Genomic DNA, 25524 nt, shown 5'->3' with positions numbered 1-25524 from the left:
ATTTCATTACTACATTCTCTCTCATACCTCATGAAGGGAGAAAGATAACCAGTTTTCCACTGATACTGTACCACAGCACAGAAGCCTTCTATACACAAAAAGCTGAGGGTTAAACTGCCAACATTATGCCCAGGGGATTACCAACAGTCTTCAAACAAAAGTCAGCTTTGGAAGATGTATAAAAGCAGCAGGAAAATTTGCAATAGCAGGGAGAGAGAAGAGGACAACAGAAAGAGCAGTGGTCACGGTATCGTCTGACATGCCCAGATGTTGCCCTAACAGCCCTGTCACCTCTGCCTAGACCATAAGACAGGGGGAACAGCTTTAAACTGGAGAGGTGGGGAGATTTAGACTAGACATTAGGAGGAAATTCTTCACACTGAGGGTGATGAGGCACTGGCACAGGTTGCCCAGGGAAGCTGTGACTGCCCCATCCCTGGAGGTGCTCAAGGCCGGGTGGGATGGGGCCTTGGGCAGCCTGGTCTAGCGGGACGTGTCCCTGTCCATGGCAGGGGGGTTGGAACTAGATGATCTTTAAGGTCTCTTCCAACCCATGTTATTCTGTGAGTCTTGTCTGTGACCATCTGCCCCTCTCCAATTCATACTCATTCCTCCTAGTCCTATCACTACAAGCCTTTGTAAAAGTCCCTCTCCAGCTTTCTTGCAGCCCCCTACAGGTACTGGAAAATCACTATAAGGTCTCCTCGGAGCCTTCTCCAGGCTGAATAACTCCAACTCTCTCCCTGTCCTCATATGGGAGGTTCTCCAGCCCTCTGATCACCCCTGTAGCCTCCTCTGGACCCGGTGCAATAGTTCTTATCCCTTCTTATGTTGAGGATTCCAGAACGGGACACAGCGCTCCAGATGGGGTCTCACAGGAGCGGAGCAGAGGGGCAGAACCCCCTCCCTCGCCCTGCCGGCCACGCTTCTTTCGATGCAGCCCGGCACACGTTCGCCCTTCTGCGCTGCGAGCGCACACGCCGCCGGCTCGCGTCGAGCTCCTCACCACCCAGCCCCCCCGGGCGCTTCTCCGCAGGGCAGCTCTCAACCATCCCCCGCCCCGATCACACCGCAGGCCGCCCCGAACCCGTTCCCCTCCCCAGTTCTTACGTCCGCAGGGCCACGCGCGGCGCGGACCCGGGGCGGGGCGCTCCGAGCCCCGCGGGAAGCGGGGAGGGGCGGAGGGGGGCGGGGCGGTGTCCGGCGGCGCCGCGGGAAGCCCGGAAGCTCCCGGCAGCCCGCGCGCTGACCGTCATGGCGGCGGAGGTAGCGGAGCTGGGGAGGGGGGCGCCTCGGATCGTGCCGGGCAGCGCTGGGAGGGGAGGGAGGGAGGGAAGGAAGGAAGGAAGGAAGGAAGGAAGGAGGGAGGGAGGGAGGGAGGGAGGGAAGGAGGGAGAGGAGGAGGGAAGGAAGGAAGCAGGGAGGGAGGGAAGGAAGAAGAGGGAAGGAGAGCGGCAAGGGAAGGAGGGAGGGAGGAAGGAAAAAGGAAGGAGGGGAGGGAGGGAAGGAGAGAGGGAAGGGAGGGAAAGAGAGGGACGGGAGGGAATGAAGGAGAGGAGGGAAGGAGAGGAGGGAGGGAAGGAAGGAGAGGAGGGAGGGAAGGAAGGAGAGGAGGGAGGGAAGGAAGGAGAGGAGGGAGGGAAGGAAGGAGAGAGGGAGGAAAAAGGAAGGAGGGGAGGGAGGAAAAAGGAAGGAGGGGAGGGAGGAAAAAGGAAGGAGGGGAGGGAGGAAAAAGGAAGGAGGGGAGGGAGGGAAGGGGAGGGAGGGAAGGAGAGAGGGAAGGGAGGGAAAGAGAGGGACGGGAGGGAATGAAGGAGAGGAGGGAAGGAGAGGAGGGAGGGAAGGAAGGAGAGGAGGGAGGGAAGGAAGGAGAGGAGGGAGGGAAGGAAGGAGAGGAGGGAGGGAAGGAAGGAGAGAGGGAGGAAAAAGGAAGGAGGGGAGGGAGGAAAAAGGAAGGAGGGGAGGGAGGAAAAAGGAAGGAGGGGAGGGAGGAAAAAGGAAGGAGGGGAGGGAGGGAAGGAGAGGAGGGAAGGAAGGAAGGAGAGGAGGGAGGGAAGGAAGAAAGAAAGAAGGGAGGTAGGGAAGGAAGGAGAGGAGGGAGGGAAGGAGGGAAGGAAGGAGCGTGGCTGTGCCTGCCCGCCCCTCACTGCTCTCCGCGGCTTTACCCCTAGGTGGGGGTCACCCACCCACCCCATCATGTCCCAGCCTGGGGAGTGGGTGTCCTGTCCTGTCCCATCCCCCGAGGAGGCCTTGCAGAGACTCGTTGCCACACATCTCTGCCTGCTGGCACACGGGTCTCGCCCTTCCCAGCAGTTTCTTCTTCTCTCTGCGTCGGCTTCATGTGAGAGGGATCATCTTGGTCCTTTCCAGACACCAAAAGGGCGTTTTTTTGTCCTGCTGTTTTAAGGACTCTTAAGCTGTTCTTCCAGCTGTTTATTGATGTGTGTTGTTCTCCTAGGTGTCTTCTGAGAACCCAACTGATTCAGAATGGCTTTGATTAGCCAAAAAAGTTTCCAGTTTTATTCATCCAGCACGCCAGCAAGCAGGTCCATTTGGATGACTCTCAGCAAAAGGTTGAGCTTTATTGGTGGGCAGCAAAAGCCCCAAAACTGCTGCTCCGTAGCCACAAGGCTGCTGTATTTCAAAGATAAATCTCAGTATATGTTTTGTAGGAAAAAACACATGCAACTGCGGATAGAGTCTCTTCCTGTTAATGAGACTACGCATCTTTGTGGAGATGCTGGGAGCAGTCCTAAGTCTGAGAACAAGTGGATGGATGAACAACTGTTTTTCAAGAAGTTGAACAGCCTTTATACATCAGAAGAGATTTTTGACTTTCTTAGCTCTCTGGGAGTCATGTCTGATACTGTTGCGTCAGGAGCCCTGCAGAGGATTTCTGAAGTTGAGGTGGATGACAATGGTCTGAAAAACCCTGAAGGAGTGTTAGAGAATGAAGTTTTCAGGGCGTTATGCTTTCAGTTTGAGTCTGAATCTTCAAAACTGTCAAACACTGGGCTACTGAGTGCATTGCAAGCTTTGATAAAACTGCGTATAGATCCTGAGAGTACACTGATGGCAAACTTGCTGTCAGAGGCTGAGGAACGACTTGGTAAAGGACAGTTTACTGTTAAAAATCTTTGTGCTCTTGGGGAGAGTTTACTTGAATTGGAAGGCCCAAGTTACATGACACTGAAACAAATTGTGAACCGCCTACAAGAAAAAGACATTGAGAAGTGGAGTCCTAGGGAAATGGTGATGGTTTATAAGATGCTGCAGGTGACTGTGAGGGAAGGAGAACAATATCAAGACTTGCTAAACAGATTGAACAGTGTCACTTTAACCATAGTTTCCCAGCTAAGTCCAAAGTTCACAAGTATGATATTGAATTCACTCGTCATTCTTCATCAGACCCAGGCAGTTCCCTTAGTCACAGCACTGTGTAAACATTCTGTGAAGCACATTCCCTATTTCACAGGTGTTGAACTGGTAAATGTGCTGGAAGCCTTCCTATACTTTGGACATCGTGAACAAATTTTTACAGAGGCACTGGAAACACATGTTCCCAAGTCCATCTTTAACATGCATCCTCAAACGGTCAGCAAAGTCATGCAGTATTGCTGCCAAAAGATGATCCTTTCTAAGCCCATATTTGATGCAGCCGCAGCAGATTTCATTTCCAATGCTGACAGATTTACCACTGACCAGATTGCTGAGTATATTATACCATTTGGGACTCTTAACTACCTCCCTTCAAGTGCTGCTTCCTTGTTTAGGAAGCTTGAAACTGTACTGCATGCTCGCTTTAATCACTTCCAGCCTCGTACCTTGGTGAACCTGCTGCACTCCTGTGTCCTTATTCAACGCTATCCAGTAAATTTTCTACCAAAAATATTTAGTCCCTATTTTCTACAACGGCTTCAAGGTAAGGAGCACTGTTTCCCTTGCTATAAGTGCAGCCTTAGCAAGTTTGCACGCGACACTAAACTGGGAAGTAGCGTCAAACTGCTGGAGGGTAGGGAGGTTCTCCAGAGGGATCTAAATAAGTTGGATGGCTGGGCTGAGACCAATGGCATGAGGTTCAACAAGGCCAAATGCCGGGTCCTGCACTTGGGGCACAACCCTGTGCAGTGCTACAGACTAGGAGAAGTCTGTCTAGAAAGCTCTCTGGAGGAGAAGGACATGGGGCTGTTGATTGACACCCAACTGAATGTGAGCCAGCAGTGTGCCCAGGTGGCCAAGAAGGCCAATGGCATCTTGGCTTGTATCAGAAATGGCATGACCAGCAGGTCCAGGGAGGTTATTCTCCCTCTGTACTTGGCACTGGTGAGACCGCTCCTCGAATCCTGTGTTCAGTTCTGGGCCTCTCACCACTAGAAGGATGTTGAGGCTCTGGAGCGAGTCCAGAAAAGAGCAATAACGCTGGTGAAGAGGCTGGAGAACAAGTCTTACATGGAGCAACTGAGAGAGCTGGAGTTGTTTAGCCTGGAGAAGAGGAGGCTGAGGGGAGACCTTATTGCTCTCTACAACTACCTGAAAGGAGGTTGTGGAGAGGAGGCAGCTGGCCTCTTCTCCCAAGTGACGGGGGACAGGACAAGGGGGAATGGTCTCAAGCTCTGCCAGAGGAGGTTCAGACTGGATATCGGGAAGAAATTTTTCATAGAAAAGGTTATTGGGCACTGGAACAGGCTGCCCAGAGAGGTAGTTGAGTCACTATCCCTGGAGGTATTTAAAAGATGGGCAGATGAGGTGCTAAGGGGCATGGTTTAGTGGTTGATAGGAATGGTTGGATTCGATGATCCAAGAGGTCTTTTCCAGGCTGGTGATTCTATGATTCTGTATTTCTGTTACGCTGTATCTCTTACCAAGAACCCATTTGTTACCAATTAAATCTGCCAAATCAATAATCACTTGGTTAAAGTGACTGGAGAATAGTGGTCAGGAGGCTGAAGATTGTTGCTTCCTAGTCACAGTTTCAGTTTATATTCTTTAGAGGTGTTTGAGCATTGCAGTGAACAATCTTATACCTAGATTTGAAATCTCTTCACAATTCTGTTAATCCTTCTGACTTTCCAAGAAAAAAAAGCAAACCCTGACTCTCTGTCTTTCCCATGTTTGCCATAAAACCATACAGTTTTTAAATTCTAAGTTATTCTGTGCAGGAAATGTGTTACTTTTAACTCTGGCTGTTTAAACTTCTTTGCCTATGCAGTGGCCAATGTGAATACTGACACTGAAGTGAGACTGTGTTACAATGAGACTGATAACACTAGGAAAGCTAGCGAGGCTAGTTACTGTGGAACTAGCAAGGCTGATACCAAAAGTGGTAGAATTTTAATGACAGTGATACTTAGAATGATACTGGAGTGACAGAATGTAATACAGTGAGTCTGTGTTCATTTTTCTCTAAATTGTTGTGTTGACTGTCACATGAGGGGTGTGGCATAAAGGTGGAACACTGGATAGTGATTTCTGAGACCTGACTTTTATTCTGGGTGTAGCCCTCCATTTGCTTTGTGACTTTGGGCAAGTCACTTCACTCTTCTGTATCTTTTCCTTCCCCTACAATTTGCTTTGCTTACTTCTTAGGACTGGGACTGGTTCTTAGGCCAGTTTTATTTGGGAGTTAGTCCAAGGGAGAATGTATTTCAAAAAACAATAGAAATACTAAGTACTGATTGTGAAAGTAAAACAATTACCTCCGGCTTGTGCACTGATGGTTAGGTTTAAGATTTCACCACCTAAGTCTTCTGTGACTTTGCGTAGTCCTTATTTCTGGATATTTGCCTAAGCATTCAGACCTGAGGCTCTGAGAGCAAGGTACATGATCATAGTTGTCAGAAAACCTGTTCATAGCCTTTAAAATTGGGACCCAATTATAACATGCAAGGGAAGTTACAATAACTCTTCCACAGCTTACTTATAGATGTGTTACTAACAGGCTCACCTATTACTATGGAAATAATCTATTGTTATAGTTAAAAAAAAAATTTAAAGATCCTGATAAACTTTGGTCAAGATTGGTACAAATTCTAGAGAGAAGTGAGGTGAAGCTTAGCATTGGAACAAAAAAAATTTGAATTACTATTATTGATAAGAATATGTTACAATTACATATGCAGAATTTGTAAGTCTCAGGCAGTACAAAATGTGTTTTTCAAATACTGTTCTGCTTTATGATTCAAATAAGGTCCATTGCATGTAGGTGTGTCTGGCTTTTCAGGTGGGGCTAAGGTAGAACTGAGTCTGGACTTCTGCTGTCATCTCTACTCTTCTGTTAGGATAAGGATTATTGTACTATATTCTTGCTTCCAATCTAGTAATACAATATGAAAGAGAAATACAACTATCAGCTTGTGAGAGCTGAAAAGGGTAAATGGGCAAAGCTGAAAAAAATAATTTGTAGTGCATAATTGTTAGCTTAATTAAAACAGAAGTGAGATCTGAACCAGTAAAACGTAACAGCATTATAAACATAAACAATTAAGGATAGGCTGGTATGAGTTTTTTAATTATCTAGGTAAACATGTAAATTGAATTTTAAGGTTTTCATATGTTTCAAGAAGGCATAAAGATTGGTGCTTCATCCTGGCTTTTAAATTACTTTTAATTTACAACCTGATGTGGTTATGCGATGCTGCTTTCCATTGGCATCCTCTCTGCTGATGCTCCTCTGGTGGATGCTTCCTGTGCCTGTCTTTGTTCTGTGCCCTGAGTTCTTTTCCTTTCTGCATCTGAACTGGCACTACAGTCCCATATTTGGCCCCATGTCTTACCATACTGCTAGTAACATTATGAAATTCAAAAATTTGTCCCATGGTTTATTCCATTTTGCCTAGGAGATCTCAGAGTGTGCCCCCCCACAACTTCTAAGACTGTCGTGTCTGCAAGGACTGCTTTCACCTGTTTTTCTTCCCTAGTCTAGTAAGCTTCTAGAACATCACCCAGACTGTTGCGTAACCCAACACTTTTGGATGCAGAATTCATTATGAACGCCACAATTGTAAGCTATAGATTTTAAGTAATTCTGTGTTAGACAGTAAAGCATATTCAGTGGCATTGTAGGGATACATAAGCTGTGCCAGTCAGATGAGAGACTTCTTTAGATCTTAGCTAAGATTGCTCTGTTAATATAACAGGTCAAGTTTTCAAAGTGATTAGAAGCTTTGGTCACTCAGTTTTCAGCTGTTCAACATGTACTACCCTAAGGGTTTGATTTTTAGGAAGCAGACATTCCTCGTGTGCTAAAAAACAGAGTGTCTTTTAAAGTTCTCAAGCTGATACGTATAAAATGAGAAACGTCATGGTACAAGTTATTTTGAATACGTTCTTTTAAATCAATGAAGGTATTCTTCTAGAGCAGTCAAAGTTCAGAACAGGAACTCGAGAAGATGACCTTCATTATTAGCATCTTACACTACAGCAGTTTTTTACTATTCTGTAGTAATACTTCACACATAACATGAAAGATGCTTCATGAAAACATTTGTAGACAAATCTCCAGAAATTATTCAGTATTATCCACTACTTTCATATAAAATACAAACACCTGAGTGAAACAATGAGATCCTGAGATTATAGCTTATGGAGAAGAGGTTGTATGAAGTAGGAAATAGGGTATTTCTACAAGATGTCAGCTCAAACTTATTCCTTTCTGTAGAGCCTAAGTTTTTTTTTGTGAAAGAGTATGACAGTCTTAACTAAGATCTCACTAGCTGTATATTTTTTAAATTGATATTGCTGTAAATAATTTCCTTGCTTTTCTAACTATATCATTTCACAACCGATATTTCTGTTCATTCAAACAATTTTGAAGAATGATAATTATCAAGTAGCTTCTCTGCGGGTTAAACTGAATAGCTTTTCCTAACTTCTGCATAATGATTTGTGTAAAAATACTGTGTTGAATTTACACCTGAAAGCCTGAATATTGTCGTTTCAGCTCAGCCACCTGGTTTGGACAGTATTGTTACCTCCCAGCTAACCCAGCTTTTTCTGACTGTCACCCTGGAGTGCCCGTTTTATGAGGTATGGTACATATGAAACCAGAACTGATGCTAACAAGAGGTGCTAAGGTGAAACAGCTTTTTTTTTTTTTTTTTTTTAATCCTTGATGAAAATATGAAACATTTCTACCCGTTTGATTGACTCGGTGTATTTTGACAAAACTGACTAGCTCAAAGTTAAAGTGCTTTTTGTGTTTTTCTGAGTACTTTTGCAACAGCTATTCATTTATTTATGTTTGGCTTGTGAGCATAAAGGGGATCAGGCACTTCAATGTCAGCCTGACTGCAGAGGAATGGAAACAGTTGTGCATTTCTCATGAGCAGTATGTTCAGCTTGATAGCATGGAAGCTTGCTGAGGATGTTCAGGTGGTTTGTTTGTTTGCTTGTTGTTTTTTTTAAAGTTTCCAGGAGATCATACCTTAGACTATAAGTCTCTCAATAGACATACAAATGCACAGAATACATTTTTCTGCATTAATATGAGGTAATAACAAAAATGTTATCTCCCTTTTTCTTTTGTTTGATTTTTCTGTCATTATTTAGGGTCCCAAACTCGTTCCGAAGTATCAAGTAAAGGCCTTTGTCACACCTCGCAGTTCCCTGGATTTTCACCTCCTCAAAAGGGTGAAGACCGGGTTACTTTATTTACTGAAAAAAAGAATTTATTTTGCATCAGAAGTATCAACACCATATTTCTATGCAGTTGGTAAGTAACATTTAGATTAATAGAAAAATGTGTGCTTATGCTGTCAAAACTTTAGGGTCAAGTATTTTGCAGAAATAAAAATAATTGTATTTATTCCCTTTGTGGACATTCTAAATTGTGCAAATGCAGAAAAAGTAAACTGGAATACAAAGCTCTGTAGAAGGTCTGAAATGAGGAAGCATCATGGGAACGTTAAGTAAATGCATTTCAAAGTCAGAAAGAAGAACAGGGAGAGAAAAGAGCTGCAGTGTTACTTGGAATTTGCATAGCCAGTCTGCAGTGAAAATAGCTACTAACTCTTGTATCCTGTATTTTTACTATCAGCTCCTCTTTTACTTACCCTGTAAACAATTAGCGCTTCCCCTTAGCAAGAACTATTGGCTATGTATAGGCAGTGGGGATTTGTGGGCTGAAAGAGAGGAGTGAGCAAAACAGAGTGTTCATGTGCCAGGAAGTGAAACTGAGAGAAGGTAGTGATGAGGAAAGATGTATTCCCAGAAGCAGTGGATGATAAATAAGGTAAGAGAGAGAAGGATGATTTGAGAAGTACTCTGCATTTCAGCTTCCACATGGGGTTGAAGTTGGCAGGGTTTAGGTCCAAAGCTCTGTTAGCAAATTGACATGATCTATAAAATTAGGGAATTAGTAAGAAAAAATAAATGGCAAGGGGGAGGGCAGAAAGAAAGAGTGTGACTCTGTGTGTGTCCAAAGCCCTCAAAATTCCAGAGGATCTAGCAGCCCAGCAAAGTGCCATTTAAATACATCATGGTTTTTAGTGGGCTTATATTACTTTGCTGTTAACATTCTGAAAGGCTGAAGTGTTACTTAATTATCATTCATTTGTGTTAAATAGTCTATATACATCTTTTGCAAGCCACTGTGAATGAGAAAAAAGTATTGCAATAGTATTTTAGTTATTCTATAAAACAATGAACTGTAAGAGGATGAGAATTACAATAAACAGTTTGTTACATGAAATCAGTTTTAATGTCACTTTTCTATTCATTTATACTAGATATTGAGATTAAATTAGATGAAGAAGGTTTTGTATTGCCTGCTGCCCAATGTGAAGAAGTACACAGACGGTAAGAGAATAAAAAGAAATAGCTGGTAAAATGTTGATTAACATTGACAAAGAGCATCCAGAGTGAAACCCTGGCAAAATGTAAGCTAAATGGAGTTTTGCTGTAAACTCAACAAAGTTTATCTTTCACGTTGAAACCACCGATGAAAGGACAAAGTTGGCAAAATAAATGATATGTACTTTTTCTTCATTGTTTTGCCTCCTGACTGTACAGTGTCAGACAGTTAGTCTTCTTACAGTCAGGATCAAAGTGATTCTGATTTGGCTTATAGTAATATATTTTCATCTTCTATAACTAATTTTCAAATTAAAAGCAAATTAAATCTAATTGAGTGTGTCTGCATAGATTTAACACTTAAGTTCACCAATTTACTTCTCTAAGGAATCCTGTGCAATGCAAATATTTGCTACAGATGCTGATTTTTATTGAAAAATGCATAGGTGTTTAAAAATACATTAAACAAGCTTTATTTTGAGACACTGTGGATACAAATCTAAGCAACCTGCCTGTGTGGTATTTGCAACTGCACATCTGTGGATAAAGTAGAAGTCTTTGAAAATCATAGAATCATAGAATAACCAGGTTGGAAGAGACCTACCGGATCATTGAGTCCAACCATTCCTATCAAACACTAAACCATGCCCCTTAGCACCTTGTCCACCCATGCCTTAAACACCTCCAGGGAAGGTGACTCAACCACCTCCCTGGGCAGCCTCTGCCAGTGCCCCATGACCCTTTCTGTGAAAAATTTTTTCCTAATGTCCAGCCTAAATCTCCCCTGGCGTAGCTTGAGGTCATTCCCTCTTGTCCTGGCCCCTGTCACTTGGGAGAAGAGGCCAGCACCCTCCTCTCTACAACCTCCTTTCAGGTAGTTGTAGGGAGCAATAAGGTCTCCCCTCAGCCTCCTCCAGGCTAAACAACCCCAGCTCTCTGAGCCGTTCCTCATAAGGCCTGTTCTCCAGCCCCTTCACCAGCTTCTTCTCCGGACTCGCTCCAGAGCCTCAACATCCTTCTTGTGGTGAGGGGCCCAGAACTGAACACAGGATTCGAGGAGTGGTCTCACCAGTGCCGAGTACAGAGGGAGAATAACCTCCCTGGACCTGCTGGTCACACCATTTCTGATACAAGCCAAGATGCCTTTGGCCTTCTTGGCCACCTGGGCACACTGCTGGCTCATGTTCAGTCGCTGTCAACCAACACCCCCAGGTCCCTCTCCTCCAGGCGGCTTTCTAGGCAGACTTCTCCTAGTCTGTAGCACTGCACAGGGTTGTTGTGCCCCAAGTGCAGGACCCGGCATTTGGCCTTGTTACACCTCATGCCATTGGACTCTCCCCAGCGGTCCAGCCTGTTCAGATCCCTTTGCAGAGCCTCCCTAGCTTAACCTTCACAGGACTCAGACTAATATAGGTTATTTCAAAAATACCATCCTTAAATGTTTAAGAATGGACTTTGATTTTTTTTTTTAATTACAGCTTTCCTGTAAATAAGGTCACAAAATGCTTAACAGACTGAAAATTTAAGCAACTTTTTGTACAGTGAATATTATTTTTGGTTTAAGTTGATGCGATTTTTATCACCAAGTAGAAAAAATACACTTTTAATCTGTAATGCTGCCAATTACACATATATGTTTAACTTAAACAGATTTAGCTTAACAGGTACACTAATAAGTTGAATAAATTTAGCTGCTGAAATGTTTTGATGCCAAGTAGTTGTTTATGTTCTAGAATTCAAACCAGTTTACCAATAGTAGCATTAAAAAGATCAAACTCAATTATTAACTTGTTATCTTTGTTCAGAGCATATAAATAAGCTTTTCAGATCAGTTTCATTAAGCTCTAGCCTTTCCTCCTCCCACCTTTTAGATGAGCTAGGTTCTGAACTAGGTAACTTCAGTCCTACAACATCTAATTCTAGGAGGTATTGTCTCATGCTTCTTAGGAACTGCAGGAATTGTGGCAACTAAAGTAACAGATTTTTTTCGATACTACACTTGTGCATCATTTTAGGATTGCCCTCTGTGTTGATGGTCGAAATAGATTTTGCGTTAATAGTCGTAATCTGCTGGGAGAAGAAGCTATTAAGCGGAGACATCTTTGCTTACTTGGCTATGAAGTTGTGCAGGTAAAGTCCAAAGACAGTGGTTTGCTTTTGCTCTGGCTAACAAAACAAGAGAAAAATGATTATTTTGTAATGTTTAAAACTGTAGTTGCAGTTACTTCCCAAGGCAAATCCAGTCTTGTCCATTCTATATTATGTTTTCTCTGCCTAACTTTTGCCTTTTTGAGGATATTACAGAAATTCCTTTCTATTTCTGCCTTTGTTTTTTGCCAAATTGTGGCTACTTGAAAGAGTACTTCTCTGCAGTACTCTTCTCTACTTCTCTGTTCAGGCGATTTACAGATTAATAATATGTTTAGGATTAAATGTTTAAGTTATAAATGGAAACATTGTTGATGTGTGATTTTATATGCTTAATGAACATCAGTCTTACCCAGCTGTTTTTAATATATTAAAAAGTATTTCTAGCAATCATTTTTGTTTCACTTCCAGATTCCATTTTTTGAGATAGAGAGTCTACAAAATTGCAGAAAAATGGCAGAATATCTACACAAAAAGATCTTTCCTCATACATACGGACTCAGCTGCTGACACTGGAGAATAATACTAAATCACTGGTTGGGCTCCTGGACTATAAACTGTAAATACATAGAAGAAACATTTCTGTTTTCTAAATATCTTCACCTAAGATGATTTGAGCTTCTGAATGTGAGACCTTGCAATATTTGGAACAATTGACATGTAAAAATTAATAAAGAGCAACATATTTTCTTAAGTTTTGTGTAAAAATTTATTATAATTTAATAATCTAATTATAAGTGCCAGACAGTCTGTGCTGTGTTTCATTCATATTTGCATTGGTTCTGACACACAACTGTAGATGGACAGATGTGACTATTCAAGGATATTGGCTGGTGCTGAAAGTCCAGGATGTGCTGTGCTCCTACTCACCAAGGATTTTCCTGACAGTATCAAAAGAAATTATGCACCTAACTCACAGCTGTTTGTGTGATTTCCCAGGTATTTCATTAAACTAAAATTTGCAGTAGTTGCACAAGCTTATTGCTCACACTTAAGAGACACAGAGTGCTGTTTGCTAAAGCAATGCCTTACAGAATATGAGAGTTTCAACCCTACTTTTTAAAAGAAAAACTGCCACATGGTAGTGGACTTGCACAGCTGTCTCTGTGGGAGCCACCCTACCTTCTGGGTGTGTATTATTCGTAGTATTTGGTGACAGTTTTAGCTAAGCTGGCTAAGTGTACGCACTCCAGAGTTCTGTCAGTGTACAACCTGCCATTCAAGTCCAAACTGAAATCCATTATGCTCTCAAGTTCCGAACAACTGTCCTATGCAGTCCTTTTTTTCGTATGAATTCTGGCAGAAGGGTGGAACTGAGAACTGGAACCAGTAACTACTTCAGCTGAAACAAGTGTCCCCTAACTTAATTTAGCATTACTTTACAGATGGATGAAGGGAAGAGGACATAGCCTTAGCTCCGATTGTATAATGCATAGTTGATGAACTGTCACATAAAACACCTTTTCAGGCTAGCTTGTGAATCCTGTACTGCGTGGAATTACTATTTATGAGTAGCAAAGCAGAATTCCCAGCATCACTTGGTTTGATTTTAACCATTATGATTTAATACAAAAAAAAGTGAAAGTTCTATATAGTAAAGTTCTATATATTTAACCTATAGATACAAAACGTGGCTGTTTTTTCCTTCCAAGGCTACTGTTACTAATTGGTGAGTTGCAGGTGTCTGTCAATTGCCCCAACAATCCCTGGAAATTTTTGGATGCAAAATCCAGATCCAGAATATGATCCAAAATATGATTGTGTCATGCTGTGCATTCTGTTCATGTTAATTTGTTGCATGTTTAAAAACCTTACTCACAGTAGTATGAGCATTGAGAGGTGAAGGTGCACAAAGAGATAATGAGATTCTTTCTAACACTGTAATAGGAAGCTTTTACAGCACATCATTAATCTAATAGTTGTCATCCTAACAAAAGAGAAATTGAAGGAGAATGACTAAAATGTCTTTGCAGACATTTAGAAGGAACTTGTACCCAATACAGAAGAAATAGTCAAGGTATCTTTTAACACTAACTGAGCTCTGAAGGGAGAAGTCAGCAGTCGTAGGAACAACCTGTGAAAAGGTTTCAGAAGTGAGGACGGATGAGAAGGGGGTGACAGAGAGGGAAACTGATGCTGACGTAAACGACTCATGCCTTTCTCCGCCGTGGAAGCAAGCTAGTGATACTTGTTTCTCACACACACCAGAAGGTGGCGATGTTCTCAAACAGATTGGATTTCCTGTAGTTTTTCACACACAGATGGTTTGTAAATATAGTAAAACTATTTAGAAGTAATTTGTACTGACTGTCCCAAACTAAAAATAACCTGTCTAGAATATGGCCATATTCCATCTTCATGGGTATACGTTTGATTCGGATTTTTGAAAAACGCTGATATTGTTAGAAAACAATTTCTTCTCACTTTGTTCTCACTGTGATTCCTTTCATTTAATGCTGCTGGATTTGGTTATTAAAGTATTTACTGTTGAGAAGAAATGTAGCAGTTACTGCCCTCTTGTCCCTGCCTCATTGAACACGGAGAAACTTTCAGGTCATGAGTAATGAAAGTAATAAACACTCTCAGAATGGGCTGCTCTGTGTGCTCTCCTTCTAACATCATTCTAAACAAGTGATACTGATTGCCTAACTTCCTACTTATCCAGAACCTAGATGAAGAAGTTCTTTGGTTTTATTATTTTTTAACTAGGAGACTCACTGTGTTGACAAATTATATAGGTTTCCCATGTAAAATACTGAAAGAACTCATGTCAAAGCTGTGGACTTGCAGTCCTTGGTCTGGTATGACCAGTCTGGCTGTTGTTCCTTTCTGCCTCAGCTTTGAACAACAGCAGGAACGATGGCTCTTGAGAATCAGGCTGATGCATACCCTGCAGGAGATACTCCTTTTCCTGAAATTACTGTATAACTTTAGTACTGGATTCAGTCAGAATGCAAGGCTTGAAATGTTTAAGCAGGTTTAGGCATTTACCCTAAACATGCTTTTTAAATAAGTACTACTCAAATCTTTGTGTTTATTCCATCCTTTCTACCACACTAATTAGTGCTTTTTCTCCTAATGTTACTTTTTCCTTTTTTGCAACATTGGATACAGAACCAAAGATGATTATTCTTGTGCCGCTCTTGAACGGATCAATCCCTCAGACACCGTTTGAGTAGTGAATGTCAGCGAAATGGATGTCTGAAAAGAGCTAAGACCAGATTTTATCTATACAAATGCTAACTACTCAAAAGTTCTCTTTAACTTGAATTCCACTTGAAGGTTACTGAAACTGCTAAGCACTTCTCTAAATCAAATCATTTCTCTACTTGCTCATTTATGGGTAAGCCCATCTACTTTGGAAAATCGGAGCTGAATCCCTGTTTCAGCTGTTATGCAGAAAAAATAACGCTTAGCAATTTTGTAGCAATACTGTAAAGATTAAGAAGTCAATGACCACTTATACATTGAGGAACAAGCTTGCTTGAATGTTAGGTCTGTGAATAGTTAATGCAGAAGCACCGTGTAAAACAGCAGAGACACAGCTGTTGACCAATAGGTCTCATTTTCAGTCTTGCTACCTGAGGTTTTTATGAGACTGTAAGGGGAAAATATGCACTTGAAGTAGCATGAAGAAAAGTACAGCTGTTATTTCATCTGAATCATTCTCATTAACTAAAATGTAGAGGAAAAGGCAAAAGCACTACATTGCTTTTTGATGCAAGGTGGGTTTTATTCCATGTAAATATTGCTAGTGACAACAAATACAAGAGATTTAACGTGGATCCAGACTTGAAGAAGGTTTTTCCAGTAAGCAAGTGATGCCATTTTCCCTGTAGGATTCTGCCCACAAGTGATTAAATCTTGCATGATCTTTGATCGGCTGCTCAATGGGTTTATTTATGTGTCTCCCATACTCTGAAGATGACAAAACAGCAACAGGTCTTGCCATTTCCTGTGAAAATATAAAATTCTCCTTATAAGTAAATCACAGAGCAAATACTTGCCCGTTATCTACAGCTAAATTTGCTGTGGCCAGGGGCAAGATAACAGGCAGAACTCTACAGCATCTGCTATATGGAAGTGTATTTATTTAGCAGTGATCTGCACTCTTACTGTTCCATCCCTGACCTAGTTTTTCATGTATATTAATAAACCATAAATGTATCACTAGATGACAAGATGATAAGATATGGAGCTCTGCCATGAGATACTGTGGACTGATAATTTTTTATATACTCAGACACACGCAACACACACACAGGTGATTGCCTTGTGATTACTAGCAAACTGAACGCTATGTCACTGGAAAGTGGCAGATTTTATTTTCATTCTCTTTTTTTGCTGTGCACCGACTTGCATGATTCATTGGAAAAACAGGAGAGATTTAATTTGCATCCCCTGTTACAGGAACACCTACCCTGCTTGCACAATTCAGTAAAACCATGGCATGAAAAAAATCAAAGGCTAAATAAAAACCCTGAGCAACTACTAGTCTTTGCAAGATTCCCCCCAAAGACATAAAGTACTTTTTGCACAATGAAAGATTTTTTTAAAATGCTTTAAGGGTCAGTCAAAGGATCGATTTCTTCCTCATCAGGTGCTAAGCCTCAAAACTTGACTGTATAAATCACAGATGCAGGCCTTACAAAAATGGCCAAAGCTGGTTCGGAACAAATGTGTTGCACCTGCCAAATGCTTTGCACCTATCTACCTGTACCTACCTCCTTATCTCAAGAATGTTTTGTACCTGTCTCCAAGCCTCCCTGCTCCCTACCATTGTGAAAGATCCATGAAGCAAGGAGGAAAAAGACATGAAAATTAATGACGGGACGTACCACAGACCCATACCCCAATAGAGCATACACCAACTTCAACCAGAGTTCAAGGTGATGATGACTACTGGCCTTCATCGGGAGACCCCAGGTTGACCACTGGCGCCAGGAGGAGCACATGTGCAAGGGGAGGAGACCTGCAGACACTCCTCTCTTGGCATGTGTGGCCTGCTAGGCTGAGATTGGCACATCTCCACAGGCAAAGGTGGGTCACAGGTGTATCGACTAGCATAAAAGACAGCTCTGGAGCAGCTGAATTTTGAAGATCTTCCCCACCATGAGATCACATAGACTGAAGACAGAAGCAGTGGAACGCCTTCTGGCCCAGGACCCCCAGAGACGCCAGATGTTTGTGGACCTGCGGTGGTAGCTATAAACCCCTTTTCTTCCCTTTTCTCCCCATCTTTTTCCTTATCTCTCTCTTTCTATCGTAAGACGCTTTACGGGCACAATTAATAAAGTTCCAGTTTGGATTGAAATTTAGCTCCCTTGACTTGTTGAATTATTGCTTTTTAATTTGCACTCCGAGATCATAGCTGGAATGAACCACCACGCGTCCGCTTATGAGTGGACCGTGACAAATGCTTGTCGCTGTAAGATTACCAAATTAACCACTCTGCAATGGTGGAAAGTGGAGCTGGTGAAAAATAACCTGACTAATAAAAGATTATTTTAAGCTTGTTCTTCGTAAACTGCACTTTAAGTGACTGTGCAATCAGTCTCTGTAATCTGCAGTTCCTTCCTGTGCTACAGCAGTAGGGAGCTCTGCAGTCGGAAGGGAAAGACAGGATTTATTTGGTTTCTTTTCCCTAGCCAAAGGTCTCAGATTTATCAGGCTGCTTGTATGTTTCCTCACTGGCTAACACAGAAAGCCTTGGTCCCCAAGGTGTTTACCTAGTCTTATAATATAAATAATAGCTACAAGGTGAATCAAAAAGCAAGCACAACACCACAGTTCAAATGCAAACAAATGACTTCTTTGCCACAACAGATGCAAGTCAGAGCCAGATCAGCACTTATGATAGAACTCGTGAAGCACACAAGCCCATGTATTTCGTGTGAGGATGCAGGTGGCAGCAAAGATCCAGGGGTCTCATAGCAGGGCGGTCAGATGTGGGACATTTCCAAATTCACGGACAAAAGTAGACGTGAGATTCTTGTGAAGATGCTGCAAACAATTTTTTTTTAAAAAACAAACAAACAAACAAAAAAACCCCAACAACCAAAACAAAACAGAAAAGCCCATTCTGAAACAACCATTCATCCCCCAACTCTCTACCCACCTTGCTCCACCTTGTTATATGCTATTCAGGACATCAACTTATAACCCCAGGAAAACAAAAATCAAGTCACAAGGAGTGGCAGGCAAAAATAAGACCATTTTCTTCCCATTCCCTGATGTGGATACATGTTGAGAAAGGAGAAATGACAAATTCTTTGTACCATCAAGAAAGACTTTGCTAGTGATACAGGGTTTCCAGGGCTAACAATGGCGAGCAATATGTAATTCTGATAGTTTGTGTTCCCTTTAAGTAAAGAAGATTGAGTTTTCAGCACCCTTTGTAGCTCAGCACTGACTGTACACGGTGTCATTTCATCTTTGCAGGTTTGGCATTCAGCAGATCTCAGATTTTCCAACAGTTGGCTGAGAAGTGTCCTGCTACACGCCTTCGCAGCATGCAATTCTATCACTGTTAATGCTTGAAATCAGCAATGGCAGCCTTGTGCAAATACTCTGCTGCAGTCACTGCACTATGTGTAGTTAAACTGAGTGTTTGTGACTGTATTGTTGGATTCCCTGGGTGCACCCAGGCTCTCTGCAGGAAAAGAAGGGCTCACTTGCAGTGGTTTGGTTTTTTCCTCCCTTCAGTTGTAGTAGAAAGATGTTGACGATGGCCTTTTTGTTTATTATGTTCTATAATAACTTGTTATTATTATATAAAGTCTGTGAGGGCCACTGAGGTAATTAAAGAGCAGGAGTTCAGTACATGACCTGCACTTAGGTGTGGGTAAATCCAGAGTTGGGTGTCATCATGTGCAGGAGGATCATGTAACATTTAACAGCTGTGAGTTTGATGTGTCTCCATGCTAATCACAGGGCTGGATTACAGGACACCTGTTCAGGCAGAGTCCCTTGTGCATACTGCCTGGCAGAGCTGGTATGAATTCTGGCCCATACACATTTGCTTTAGGAAGCAAACTGTTAGGAAAGTGACTTTTGTTGACACCGAAAGGACACAAAAGCTCAGTAAGAAACCTTAACTCTGCATTGATAAACTATTTCTACACAAATTTCCCAGCTGGAGACTGGGCATTGGTTGTATTTAGTTTAAATAAAAAGGCTCACTTTTAATTGGAGTACTCATTTACATGGCTTTTGGCCTCACGCAGATTTGCAGTTGAGTTACTAGGCATTAGCAGGTGATGATAAGGGGCCATCCTGGGAATCCTTAGGGAGCACCCAATACTCTCTGCATTGGCTGACAGAGCTGAAGGGCACCGTGGCTACGCACTGAAATGCCTGGCATATACAGCTTCTAGTGTGAGGAATCAGAAGCAGTGGCCTTTGCCCCAAAATCTCAGCAATTTTATCACACAGCAGTTACAGTAATTTTAACACTCATGTCTCTTTTCTCTCCCATCTCTATAATCATCAATACAGGCAGCCATTCTTAGCCTACCCATATCTTTTCATTCCACGAACCCATCATGGTCTTGAGGCCATTAACACATGGAGGTTGCATTTAATTTGGCTTTTTACATTCTCTGCCTCCATGTGTGCATAGATATAAATGTATATGAATAAACACATATGTTTGTGTATTATTCAGATGCTGCACGGAAAAATAGACACTTACATGTCTGTATAGTATTTCTGTTTTCAAGGCAGCTGTTTAAAATTGTGGCTGCATACTTCCTTAGCTATCAGGCAGCAAGCACACTAAACCCAGATTCTGTTGGCCAACATTTTCCAAGTATGTCCATGGTCTTCTGATTGACCCTTCCTTTGCACTAGCTCCTTACAAATTTCCTTCCTGCAAGACATGTTTGCGTAACAAACTCGCTATCTTCAGAGGCTTGAGGTCTTTCAGCAAATGTTGGCATAAGGAGGGTGGATGTCAAAGGGTAGTTGTTGAGTTGGGTTCTCTGAAACCACTCCTCTCAGAGAAGAGTTTTCAAGCATCACAGAAACAGGTGCAGGACCATCTGAACTGCAAATGCTCAAGAGGCACAGGCAGTTCAGAGGTTACTCTCCGTGACCCTGAAGCTCTGTAACAGAAGGTTTGCTTCCCTGTACGTATCCCTCTCCCCATGCTTTAACTTGCATATAGTTTGTGACTCGGAAATCTACAGGATGACAAAGAGTAAGAGCTAGCCCTCTTCAGTGGCTAATTCCTTCTCCTAAACCTTCAGGCTGAGGACAACGATGTCCTCCTTCTGATTCCTTTGCTGCATTAGGCTGCATTTTAAAGGATAAAAGAATGCTTACAGTCTCCAGTCAAGTAAAAAAGTACAAAATACCTCTAACACTGAGAATTATGAATTTATCAGAGGGTTACCTCCTCATTAAAGTTAAGACCACAACTCTTCGCGTGTTCTCTGTCACATCGGTGAAGATATTGGTTGTAACTCTCTGCTTTTTTAAAAATGGCATCATAAGTGAAAACATCTCCTGTCTTGAGAAAAGAGGAAAAAATGGCTAATTCACAGTATTGCTTAACTTTACAACTTACAAAATACATGCAGGCAAACCAATACTTAAACAGTGCACATACAGTGTTAAGATGATGACAACTGTAATATCACCGATATACCATTAACAAGTTTGAGTCACTATTTGGAAGAGCTTGCAACAAAAAACCGTCTAATGGCACATTATATCTTTTTTTTTTTTTAAGTCTGATCAGCCCCCAAATCTCCTTTGTCGTAGTTTACTTAATTCTTTTCCCCTGTAATCTGTTGTAACTTTTTCAAATTTAACTTCTTTGTGTTTTTTACTTTTCTGAACTACATATATATACTTAATAAATTTGTCAAATGATCTGGCACTGTAATGTAAAAGGAAAGAAGGCAGTGTCAAAATTGAAATGGAATTAAATAGATAAAGGTATCCTGCAGTGGAATCACCAGTTAATTTCTGATTAAAGCAGAACTGAGAAGAGTTCCAAAATACGCCTCAGTGGTAATCCTGTGATCCAGCAGTATGCATATTTCTCTTGAATATGAAAATACAGCACAAAGCCAGAATATTTATGATACCTGTTGACATAGTCACATCCAAGTAAGCAAGATAAAAGATGTGATCTGCTAACAAATACATTTGTGAAATCCAATCAAGAAGTTCTTTCACCAATGGAATCAAAGGAATTTCAAAATGAAAAAGGTTTTCAAGGAAAGAAAAGCAAAATTCCCTGTTCAAATATGATGTCAGTTGTCAATGAACTTCATTAAATGTCCATATTCTGGTAAACACATCAATCAGTCAGTGGTTTCATGCATGTCTGGCTACAACAAATTAGTAAAATTGTGCATTTTGTTGGGCTTTTTTTACCTCATTTTACAGTATGCCAAATGTTGGCTTTGAAAAACTCTTGTATTTTGAGCTTTTTTTCTACAGTGCTATCCTCCAAAAAATAGTCGAGTCAAGGCAGCTATAATGGTTCCATTAAAAGGAAATCACAGTTAAGAGTGATTAATCTCTTAACCTCTTAATCACAAGGTTTGTTTGAAGGGTGTCTGCATTACTTGTTTCTGCTAAGGGCAGAAATGGTTTGATATTTAACCTACCCATTCCTTCATTTCTCAGAAACCATCAAGCCTCACAGAATTTCAGGCACATTCAATAGCATCCTGCCTCTGATTTATCACTTCCATTATTATGATTAGTAGTAGTAGTAGTAGTAGTAGTAGTAGTAGTGTTTCTGTGCTTCTTAGCTAGTCTTTTCCTTCCCATGGTCCTGGTTTCATTCAGAATTTTAGTGGGCATCTAATTTGTAATCACCACTGGTGCTATTTGCTCTTCTGTTTTTCTTCATGTGGCATTATTTGTTCATTATTTGTTACCCGTATCAGAGCATATACTTCACTCTTACTGGAATTCACAGATAGGTAGCCAGCCTGTTATGTTAAAAACTAGCCCTATCCCAGATGATCTGTTCAAGATGTTACACCAGATGTGTTGAAGCAACTCTTCTGTACACAATATGCTAATGACTTTTTCCTGTTGTTTCTCTTTGTTCTTAGACAGTGACTTAGTTGGTTCAGGTGACAGTGGTGGTGAACTTTTTCTCAAACCCATCAGAGCAAGTGAATCATGCAGAGCAGACAATAAATTTGCACGCAGGGTGGGCATCCTCTGTGTACCGCTACCAAAGCTAAGCACTTCTTTAATATTCCACATACACATAAAATAGGCAACAGCATTCTCCATGTCATAGAGAGGAAACACTACACAAATGGGCTACAGAAAGCTACGCAAAGTAATCAAGTGAGTAATTGTCTGCTAAGAGAGTAAAAGGCAGGAATTTCTGGCTTCTGGCCATCTGCTGAGCACATCTTCCTCTAGTATTCTATGCTTCAATCTCTGACATATTGTTGGTTTTACGTATTTAAGCTGAAAAAAAAAAAGGAATAAAATTCCCTTTCCTTTATAAACAAAGAATTTCAAATGGTCTAATTCCTTAATTGTGCAGAAGAATGGGTCGAATCTGCTTCCCCCCCTGTGGCCAAGGTCTGCTCTGTGAGGAAAGCTATTACACAGCTGTTACCACTTTTTGTTTCCATGCGACTGGAGCTGCACTTTCTACAAACCAAGTCATCTGGAGTGTGAAAGCAGAGTTTAGAACGTAAGGAAAAGCTCTACCATACGGCTGCTAATTCTGTGCAGATGGGATAGACTATGAGCTCCACCAGCCCCAAGTGATCCACGCCAGCCCTCTGACCTGACCTAGCCTGACTCTTCTTGTGCTCTCCCTACTGGGTTTTGTTAAGCGTGGCACCAACTGTGCCCACTCACCTTTGGCTCAGAGCCCCTTCCCAAGGTAATGCTGAAATAAACACAGACATCGGGCACTGGCAGAGGCTGCCCAGGGAGGTGGTTGAGTCACCATCTATGGAGGTATTTAAAAGACGGGTAGATGAGGTGCTCAGGGACGTGGTTTAGTGGCAGATAGGAATGGTTGAACTCGATGATCCAAGAGGTCTTTTCCAACCTGGTGATTCTATGATTCTATGACTCTGAAATTAAGAATCTACCTGTCTTTTATAGCAGAGACACCCAGTCAATGCATGAAGTTTTCTGTTCCTTTAATGCCCAGTGCTGTGCTGTGGTCTGCACCCTGCCCAGATCCCAGGGCTATGCAACCTTCAAACTTTCACAGGCTGCCAGCCAACACTGCCCAGGGCTCTCCACATTCAGCAGCCAATCACTTGAGTGGGAAGGTATGTATTTACACATTTTGCCATAATACTGCAATATTACATTGCTATGATAGATATTTTGGAACTTTTTAATGCTAATCTTGAGGGAGAAAAGCTGCGAAGTTCATCTCTGAAAGCTGTGAAGACATCTCATATAACTGTTCAGAGACAAAAAGATTTACTACCCAGGAAGCATGGCCTAACTGAGGCTGAAGATGCAAAACTGTTTTCATTTTAATTTTAAATATGACAGCTGAGAGAATGAGGGAAAATCATGATACAATGCAGCACAGACTATAGGGGCAAAGCTCTCAGCTACTGCGCTTGAGTTACTACATGTTATGTGTCAGTATGACATCTTCAAAAGCATTCAGTTATCAAGGCATATATTGGTGTTATTGTTTGGAATAGCTCCATTGATGTTCTTTGTTAAAGCTGATCACGTTGAAAAATTTTTGCTATGCACATTGAAAACCTTTTCCCACAACTGAAAACGGAGAATTTTCTCATTAAAGGGCCCCTGAAAATTTGCATTACCAGAAAAAACACAGGCAATGCATCCAAGCTATCAATCCAGTCCTCTGCCCTTGGCAAACCATATCTCTACCTTCTCATACCACCCAGTTCAACACATTACCCTCATTTTCCATGAACATGTACCATCCATGACACTTCACAAAGGCCCCTGAAGATAAAACCTACTATTTAGGCTTTTGGTAGCCAGGCTTGTGACTAATGTGCAGAATTTCTGCTGGCCTCTGAAATATTACTGAGATTTTTTAAGGTACCAGCCTAAGCAGGTCCTTCCCCTGGGAAGGGTGCACAGGGACCCAGAAAAGGAACCCAGCACATTGGTGATACTGAAAACGCTGGCAAATAAACTCTGAGAGACTCATTTTGGAGTTTTAGAAAGCAAACACCCTTTAATCAGGGCTTGGCAGCATGAGGGACTGATCTCCATCAACCATATGCAGCAAGACCAGAGCTGGTTACAGAATGTATTTCCTGCTTACATGCACATGTATAATTTTTTCCCAGAAATCTTGTGCATGTTCTATGGCTTTCCAAGGTCTAATTTTAATGTTATTATGAACTTCACAGCAGTCAAATCTCTTGCTAATTTGGAGCTGGCTCCAGCTCTCTGTCTGACCTTGCACCTGAGAAAGGGAAAGACTGCATACAGAGGTGATTATAGAAGACACACCTGTTCAGCACAAATCACACAAGACATAACAGTGCTTAGAGAAACACTACTTGAAAAAAAGCAACCTATGTGCTATATAAAAACATGCTATAGAATCATTGAACGTTTTGGGTTGGAAGGGACCTTAAAGATCATCCAGTTCTAACCCCCCTGCCATAAGCAGGGACACCTCCCACCAGACCAGGCTGCCCAAGGCCTCATCAAACCTGGCCTTGAACACCTCCAGGGATGGGGCATCCACAGCTTCCCTGGGCGACCTGTTCAGCGCCTCACCACCGTCAGCGTGAAGAATTTCTTCCTTATGTCTAGTCTAAATCTGCCCCTCTCCAGTTTATACCCACTACCCCCATCCTATCACTACAAGCTTTTGTAAACAGCACGCCCCATCACCCCCGCCCCCCCCCCCCGCCTCACCCTCCCCAGCTTTCCTGCAGCCCCTTCAGGTACTGGAAGGTCGCTACAAGATCTCCCGAAGAGCCTTCTCTTCTCCAGGCTGAACAATCCCAACTCTGTCAGCCTGTCCTCAGAGCAGAGCTGCTCCAGCCCTCGGATCACCCTTCGAGCCCTCCCACGGGGAAGGCTCGTCCTTGCGAGCGTCCCCTGCCTCTTGCGGCTCACTCCCTTCCCTCCCTCCTTCCCTCACCTTGGCCTCCCGGTAGAAATAGCTGAGCTCCGGAGGCCCTTCCCTCCTGGCCGGGACGTAGCTGAAGGCGGAGAGGGCGCAGACTGGACGCTGCCGCCTCCCTCCCGCCTCTCCCCGCTCTGAACTCGCCTCGCCCATGGCTGCGGGGCCGCCGGCACGCGGCAGCGCGGGGAGCTGAGCCTGGGGCCGCCGGGCGGGCGCGGGGCCCCGCTGGGCCCAGGTGGAGCTCTGGGCCTTCCCAACTGAGTGGTGTTAAAACCTAGAATCGTAGAATCACCAGGCTGGAAAACACGCCCCCATGATCATCGAATCCAACCATTCCTCAGCACCTCATCCACCCGCCCTTTAAACACCTCCAGGGAAGGTGACTCAACCACCTCCCTGGGCAGCCTGTTCCAGTGCCCAATGACCTTTTCTGTGAAAAATTATTTTCTGATATCCAGTCTGAACCTTCTCTGGTGCAGCTTGAGGCCATTCCCTCTTAC

At 42.5% G+C, this 25524-nt stretch overlaps 2 protein-coding genes across 2 annotated transcripts; one reads left to right on the top strand and one right to left on the bottom strand.

The window, feature by feature from the left end:
- Window positions 1-1186: 1186 nt before the first annotated feature.
- On the top strand, window positions 1187-12631 carry FASTKD3 (FAST kinase domains 3). The gene is made up of 7 exons (XM_069853466.1): window positions 1187-1266; window positions 2459-3922; window positions 7940-8025; window positions 8548-8710; window positions 9726-9795; window positions 11805-11919; window positions 12349-12631. The coding sequence occupies exons 2-7, from the start codon at window positions 2488-2490 to the stop codon at window positions 12445-12447; spliced, it is 1968 nt and encodes a 655-aa protein (XP_069709567.1). The 5' UTR covers window positions 1187-1266; window positions 2459-2487; the 3' UTR covers window positions 12448-12631.
- A 3018-nt stretch (window positions 12632-15649) lies between these two features.
- Window positions 15650-25274, bottom strand: CFAP90 (cilia and flagella associated protein 90). The gene is made up of 3 exons (XM_069853073.1): window positions 25040-25274; window positions 20333-20449; window positions 15650-15892 (listed from the first exon to the last, which is right to left on the bottom strand). Exons 1-3 carry the CDS (start codon window positions 25175-25177, stop codon window positions 15713-15715), a joined length of 435 nt encoding a protein of 144 aa, XP_069709174.1. The 5' UTR covers window positions 25178-25274; the 3' UTR covers window positions 15650-15712.
- Between the last annotated feature and the right edge of the window lie 250 nt (window positions 25275-25524).

The sequence above is a fragment of the Phaenicophaeus curvirostris genome, chromosome 3 (genome assembly GCF_032191515.1).
Source record: "Phaenicophaeus curvirostris isolate KB17595 chromosome 3, BPBGC_Pcur_1.0, whole genome shotgun sequence".
Classification (NCBI taxonomy): Eukaryota; Metazoa; Chordata; class Aves; order Cuculiformes; family Cuculidae; genus Phaenicophaeus; species Phaenicophaeus curvirostris.
This window is presented reverse-complemented; position numbering and strand designations above follow the sequence as displayed.